The sequence below is a fragment of the Onychostoma macrolepis genome, chromosome 25 (assembly GCF_012432095.1).
Source record: "Onychostoma macrolepis isolate SWU-2019 chromosome 25, ASM1243209v1, whole genome shotgun sequence".
Lineage (NCBI taxonomy): Eukaryota > Metazoa > Chordata > Actinopteri > Cypriniformes > Cyprinidae > Onychostoma > Onychostoma macrolepis.
The window spans coordinates 17,265,628-17,273,440 of record NC_081179.1 but is presented as its reverse complement, the minus strand read 5'-3'; the positions used below and the strand labels follow the sequence as shown (position 1 = coordinate 17,273,440).

General features: G+C 33.2%; 1 protein-coding gene across 2 annotated transcripts; it reads left to right on the top strand.

Annotated features, from left to right (window-relative positions):
* Positions 1–30: 30 nt before the first annotated feature.
* Positions 31–3,814, top strand: LOC131533899 (pro-neuregulin-4, membrane-bound isoform-like). Of its 2 annotated transcripts, none has more exons than XM_058766374.1 (5): positions 31–192; positions 838–897; positions 1,117–1,210; positions 1,318–1,470; positions 2,754–3,813. In XM_058766374.1, exons 2-5 carry the CDS (start codon positions 888–890, stop codon positions 2,827–2,829), a joined length of 333 nt encoding a protein of 110 aa, XP_058622357.1. In that variant the 5' UTR covers positions 31–192; positions 838–887; the 3' UTR covers positions 2,830–3,813. The 2 variants fall into 2 exon arrangements, with proteins under 2 accessions (XP_058622357.1, XP_058622359.1); XM_058766376.1 differs by having other exon boundaries at positions 47–88; positions 2,754–3,814.
* Positions 3,815–7,813: the final 3,999 nt, after the last annotated feature.

Here is a 7,813-nt window from a genome sequence, read left to right as displayed (position 1 = left end):
TGTGACTCTGAACCGCACGGTGACGTTTAGCTCAGAAGTTATTTGAGGAAGACGAGGTGACTCACCTGCACTGGATTTCACCTGGACGGTAAGTCTTCACTGCCATTTCCCAGAAACACAGCGTGCCATTAGGATTTCGTACATTAGGATTTCATACAAGTGCATGAAGTCAAGCGCAAAAACGATAAACAGGTGAGTCCTGAGACAGACAATTTCTGAATTATGCTTTTTGGGAAGAAAAAAAAAGAGAAGACTGAATCAAATTCTTAGTAATGTTTCATTTAAATATCAACTTTGTCTCAGATGTTTCTCCTAAAATTTCTTAGCAGAAATCCAAATAGACACAAATGAGACATACGGTTTGAGTACAGAGCTATAAAACCTATGTGGGTTTTGATGTAAAATATTTGATTTCAGATTGAAAACTTTTAACATTTGACTCCAGATTTTGGTGTCTTGGCAAATGCGAGCACAGCTTGAGATCCTGTTGAGATCTCTTCTGAAATTCTAAAGAGTCATGTGAGAACAGGATCTGGGAAGCAGAACACTTAATCAAAAGCCTAAAACTGCTTTCCATTTAAGATCATTGCTGTCACATGTCACAATTGAGATATTAAATAATTCTCACATTTTTTCATTAAATAAAATGTCTTTATATTGCAGAGCCTATACAGTCAACTATATATATGGATAAATGTTGACAGAATAATTGTTTTGTTCATGATTCTTACATATTGCATATTTATTCTGTATGAATGTTGAAAGCAACCAATAATCAACAGATCAAAACATATTGTAATCTTTCAGCTAACCTGACCACATTTACTTTATTCTCAGGTGATCATCAAGTGAAATTTCCATTACGAGAAGATCTATTTAGTATTCCCATGATGGCAGGTAAACATCTTTAAAGATAATAAAATTTAACAAGAAAATTAATTCGATATAAAATACTGTATCATGTGCAAATCACACTTGCTGTTGTTTCCATGATGTGGAATTCTTGAAATGCAAATTAAATGCAAAATAAAAAACAAATTGCTCTGTGGATAAAGGTGTGCACATGATAAATTATGCATTCATTTGTTGTTTCCTTTGGGTTTCCTCTTATTATAGAACACGGTGACCCTTGCACTGGGTCAGAAGCCAACTTTTGCATGAATGGAGGAACATGCTTTAAAATACCCTCGGTGTCTACTCCCACATGTGTGTAAGTATCTTCACGAACAGAATATCTATTGTTTTGTCATTTACATTATAACATACCTATGAAATGGTTTGCTTGAAACCCCTGTCCTGTCCTTTCCTGTCCTGTAGCTGCAGTGCGAACTATGAGGGCAGCAGATGTGAGCAGTTCCAGCTGTTCAGTTTCTCACGGGACAGTGAGGAGAAGGGCATGATCGCTGCTGTGGTCATTATCGCCGCCCTCATTATAGTGGTGCTCGCTGTGGTCATCTACTACAGCTGCAAGTGAGTCACGTGGGCTTTTGACACTGAAGTTTCGCATTCAATACAAGTTTTTTCGACATTACAAAGAGACACAATTTAACTCGTTTCTCAGATAATAAAAAGAACTGTCTACTGTAACGCATTTAGTCGATATAATTAAGTAATATCGCAAGAGCAAGATTACTAGTTCCTGCAAAGCAGGCGTGAGGCTGTGAGGTAATCACAGCTGTGCTGATCTTTTGAAAAATAACTATAAATACTCGCTATTTTCCACCTTATTTTAACGTAAAAACGCGGCCATTTGTAACTTGAATGTACTAGACTTCCGGTGTCATTTGATGCCAGTTATTTTAGCTGTACAAAAACAGTGCATAATGCTGCTTTATGTTGCAAACTGGTATTTGAACATATCATTTTTAATGTATAATCATTATTATTTTAAACGTAACGTTACTGTTTTGTAACGCGAACAGTTTTACCGTTACTACCTTAGAGCGGCTAATGAAACGGAAGTCTCACATGTGTAAGGTTAATTTAAAAAAAAGCTTCCCCTTTGCAAAATAAGCTGAATACAACATTTCTGTAAACAGTTAATATCGAATAACTTACACCGTGATCCGTTCAACCTCCGCGAACGAATTTCAGCGAGTTTCAAATGAAGTGACAGCAGAATTAATCATTTTTTATGAATCATTTTTTGAAGGAATGGGTTGAGTGAATGATTCAGCGTGACACTTACAATAAGTGAAGTTAAAAACAATGTAGGCTATACTGTTTCACATGTATAGCCACAGGAAGTAAACAACATGCGTGTAAGAGTGAAAAACAGATAACAAATCTTTTGTAAAGTTTTATCAAATTTTACAGCTCCATTGCTATGATCCTAAAATCCTAAAATGACTAAAAATGATTGAAACAACTTCACAGTTTAAACACACAGATTTTAATGCAGAAATATAAGTGGTTTTATAAAATTATATTAGTGGTTACATTTATAATTTTAAGATTGGACCAATTTACTTCCTTTTTTTTAAATGCCTCAGCCTAACTTAAATTTTTTTTTTTTTTAAGAAAACAAAGGTCAATGTTTTTTGTGGTAATCAACTTTCTTTTTTTTTTTTTTAAATGCCATCGAATGTCCTTAACTTGAACCCAGAATATTCTTTTAAAGATTGTTTTTAATATCAGCTTATCCATGTTAACATCATCTTTTATGTTATCTTTTGAACCCCCAAAACCTGCAAGAAAGTAACAGTTCTGGTGGATTATAAATTCTCTTTTCTATTTTTACTATTTATTCCCAGAATAAAGAGAAACGCCCGGAGTCAACCAAAGCCTGAGGAGTACTGGAGAGTCAAATCAAGCAGTCAGCCGGTGTGACTCGACTTTTGAAACAGATGCGTGTGAACTCGACATTGGTGTCTGAAAGAGGTTTTGATGTTGTGGACAACTCCATTATGATTGATCTTGGACTCAATGTGAAAATTTGTCAGTTGCACTATAGCTCAAAGTGCCAGATACTCTCAAAATATCTTTCTTAATGTTCATAGATTTTGTAAACAGTTCTGTCAATTAAAACACCTTAATTTAAATATGTAAAAAGGATGCAGATTCTTCACAAGCAAACTGTTACCATATCAGATGTTCAATGGAAAGCAATACATTTCAAAACGAGCATCCTTAGCATAGATTTAAATTTTAATTAGATATAGAAGAGTTAATAATATATAATATATTGGTCACATGTGCTATGTACATACATTTTTACAGTGTGCTGTTTTTGTTTTGGCTGAAACTTTGATTATACTCTTATTCCTTTTTTTACTTCTACTGGATTATACTGGAATAACTTCACACGGTTGAAATGTTTTACCATTAAATGTAAGTAACAACAACATGCTCAATTATTAATCACACCAATTATCACACCACTGGACATAGAATCATTTTATCAAATATAATGAGACCATATTCAAAGAAAATATTTCCAACCTTTTCAAAACATGTTCATGTCATATAAGCGTGTTACTATATCTGCAGTATGTGTACTGTTTACAATATGCACGTTTTCTGTATGTTTAATACCTAGATGAACTAGTGTGTCTAAATGTGCATTATACATGTTGTATAATGTATCCCACAATGCAATGTGATTCCAGTGAAATGAATGAAGCAGATGTATAAATATTAACTAAAGTTTTACCAGTGTTTTCTTCTCACTATTAATTCTGACTGTCAAAAGTTTTAAATATTTAGATAAACTTAAAAAAAAAATAAAAAAAATAAATAAAAAAATTAAATGGAATGTTTTATTGAGTTTCTATCTCTTATGCTTCATTAAAAAAAAGAACAAAGAATAAATAAATGAATATTTTACCACCAATCAAAATCAGGGTGATTTCACTTACTGTAAAGCATTTCAGAATAAAACATTACAAACTTTTTAATATCAATTTTATTTTAATACTCGTAACTATCATCAATGGCCTGCAGAGGGCAGCAGAGGAGTGCTGACAGTGATCAAATAGTAAAGACGATAGCTCCCAATGTAGTCTTCTTTACAGATGCGGATTATTAGTAATTTCTGTTAATCGCTTGTTTTTAGAAAACTCTCTTACCTTACGACCTTGTCACGATTGCAAAGAGTTAGAAGCAAACGGCTTTAGAGACTTGCAAGACCAAAAAAAAAAAAAAAAAAGTCTCTCCAAGTGACCGATACATGAAAGAAAGACCCCTTCATTTTCTGTTGTTAAAAATATTTTATAGACTATATAGGCCTATTGCCGTCACATAAACGAAAAACTAGCGAGCACGCAGCTACCAAGTTACAAACTGAACATAACTTGTTTGTAAAATACTACTGTATTTTTTCCAAGTCGCTAACTCTCAACAGCCAATCAGCATCGCGAGAGAGACAGTCAAGGCAGTCACAACACTCTGAATGACGTCACATCACGAACGTTCTAAATTCCTCGTTGTGACGTCAGAAACAGAATCCAGTCTGCAAGCAGGTGAAACTCGCTGGTGCACTGATCGCTCTCAATGATAGTCTTTTCTTTTCCTAACTTCACAATGGGATCTGAAGAAAAACGCCCCCACTCACCACAGTGCCTGATGAAGCAACCATTCTGAAACAAGATGTTGCGGTGAAGACCTTAAAACAGCAGCGAAGACATCAAACAACCGTGAAGAATCTCAAATCTTGCCCTGGAGTTTAGCTATAACCTAGATCAAACACAAATGAACGAGCTAATCAAGGTCTTCAGGATCACTAGCAAAATCACAGGTAAGTGAGTTTGATAAGGTTTTGAGCTAAAATCTGCAGGGCACCAGCTCTCCAGGACCATATTTGAGGAAACCTGGTGAAGACCAACAACTGTGAGGACCATCAAACAACTGTGAAGACCAACATGCAGCAGTGAAGACCAACAAACTGTGAAGACCATCAAAAAACTGTGAAGACCAACATGCAGCAGTGAAGACCAACAAACTGTGAAGACCATCAAAAAACTGTGAAGACAAACATGCAGCAGTGAAGACCATCAAACAACTGTGAAGACCAACATGCAGCAGTGAAGACCATCAAACAACTGTGAAGACCAACATGCAGCAGTGAAGACCATCAAACAACTGTGAAGACCAACATGCAGTGAAGACCATCAAACAACTGTGAAGACCATCAAACAACTGTGAAGACCAACATGCAGCAGTGAAGACCATCAAACAACTGTGAAGACCAACATGCAGCAGTGAAGACCATCAAACAACTGTGAAGACCAACATGCAGCAGTGAAGACCATCAAACAACTGTGAAGACCAACATGCAGCAGTGAAGACCATCAAACAACTGTGAAGACCATCAAACAACTGTGAAGACCAACATGCAGCAGTGAAGACCATCAAACAACTGTGAAGACCAACATGCAGCAGTGAAGACCAACAGAAGACCAAGAAGTTGAGAAGGTGAAGAGGGCCTCTGTGTTCAGCTTCTCGCGGGATGGCTGTCTTGGATGGTGCTGGGTGGTGTGTGGTGTCTCTCCCCACCATATCTATGGGAATGACCCAAGGCGTCAGGTGGTTTGGTGCCCTCACTCCCCCCAGCGCCTTTGACCAGGTGAAGCACTCTTACCTTAGCGGAATGCTGCTTTATATCTCTCACTGACAGTGAAGATCAATAGTGACGCAACGCTCGGTGGGTGTCGGATGGGGTCCAGATAGTTCAGCTTCTTGCGGGTTGCCGACACGAGTCATAAGCATAAGCCCCTCTTTCTGGTTGTGGTGAGTTGGACCAAGATAAGGTTAGTAGATTTGCATGATTCACTATTCTATGCTTTTTATAGTATAAATAGTGTGATTGGTGTGCACTTACAGTAATTAACTGTAAAAACGAAGTGTGGAACTGTCACAGCTTTAACTATGGACTTTTTAGAGTACAAGTATGATAATGACTATATGAGTATGAGAATGATAACAGTATTGGGTGACATTTTTTTTTTCATGCCTCAAAAGTCTAGAGAACAGTATGTATGTTGCACATTGCCTGTTTAAGGGTTAAAGAAAAGTGTGTCCGCCGGGAATGATGTTGGGAGGGAGGGTGAGAATTTGATTAGCATTGTTTTAACAAAATGGAGCAATAATATGAAATAATAACAAAAATAATAACAAACAAAAATAACAACACCAAACATGATAATAACAAAAATAACAACTACAAAAATATTAATAACAAAAATACAACAAAAATAAAATAAAAAACAATTATAGCACAAATAGGGAGCAATAAAATGATACCAAAAATAATACCAAAAATACCAAATATATGAAATGATTAAAAATAATAACAACAAAAATAATAATAACAAACATAATAACAACAAAAATAATAATAACAAAAATAACTACAAAAATAATAACAACAAAAATACAATAAAACATAATAATTGCAAAAATAGGAAGCAATAATATGAAATAATAACAACAATAACTACAAAAATAATAACAATGACAAAATAATAATAACAAAATAATAACAATGACAAAATAATAATAACAAAAATAACAACAAAAATAATATTAATTATAACAAACAACAAAAATATCAACAACAAAAATAAAATAAAAACAATTATAGCAAAAATAGGGAGCAATAATGTGAAATAATACCAACAATAATAACATCAAAAATAGTAACATCAAACATGATAAGAACAAAAATAATAACAAAAATAACAACTACAAAAATATCATCAAGTAACAACAAAAATAATATTAATTATAACAAACAACAAAAATATCAACAACAAAAATAAAAAAAAAACAATAGCAAAAATAACTAAACTAAATAACTAAGAAAAAATACAAAAATACAAGAAAAAAAGTAAAACAAAAACAATAATAAAAATATAAAAACAAAAATAGAAGTACTACAGGAACAAAATAATAATGGTAACAAAAATAAACAACAAAAACAATAATAACAACAAAAATAATTGTATTTTATTTGACATCAAAAATAAAAATATTTATATAAAAAACAAAAATAACAACAAAAATACAACAAAATAGCAGCAGTAATAACAAAAACAGCAAAAGCTTTAAATGACTTTAAATACGTACAGTAAACTATATAATCCAACATAAGCCTACTAGGCCTAACTAATAATGATGAAATATAAAAATATAAATTTTTATATGAATTTGAATTTAATAAAAGTCATATTTAAGAAAACATAAATAATCCATTGCTTATTTTTATGCACACCAACATGTGTTTATCTCATGAAAATATACTACTGGTAAATTGATAATACAGATAATCAAAAATCTGATATTGAATTAATTAAATTGAAATGCTCTGCTTTTTCTACTAATAAAGTTATTAAATAAAGTATTATGACTGCCATCTTGTGGTGATTACTATGCATGACATTTGTGTGCTGTGTGTATGTATGTGTGTGTGTGTGTGTGTGTGAAATAATTTCTATTTCAAAATTCCTTTAGGATGACAAATACCATTTTTATTTGTTCAAATTTGAATGAATGTGTATTGTTATTATTATTTGTTACAGTATGTTTTTCAACATTTGTAATCATGTTTTGACTTTATTCAATTCACTTGAGTATTCCAGTGCTGTGAAAAACATTTTAAAAAGCACAACTATTACATGAAGACTTTAAATTAATATGAGGTTATGAAAGAATTACAGTATATTGTTTAAAATAGATTTAGAGAACTGCTGTCACTGCTTCTCAAATACACTTTAATAAATGTGATATGTCACCAGACTGAGTTCAACTTATTGTGAGCATGACATGGCGAATGTAGGAGAAAAATGAAAAAAGATCAGCTTAAGAGGCCTTCACA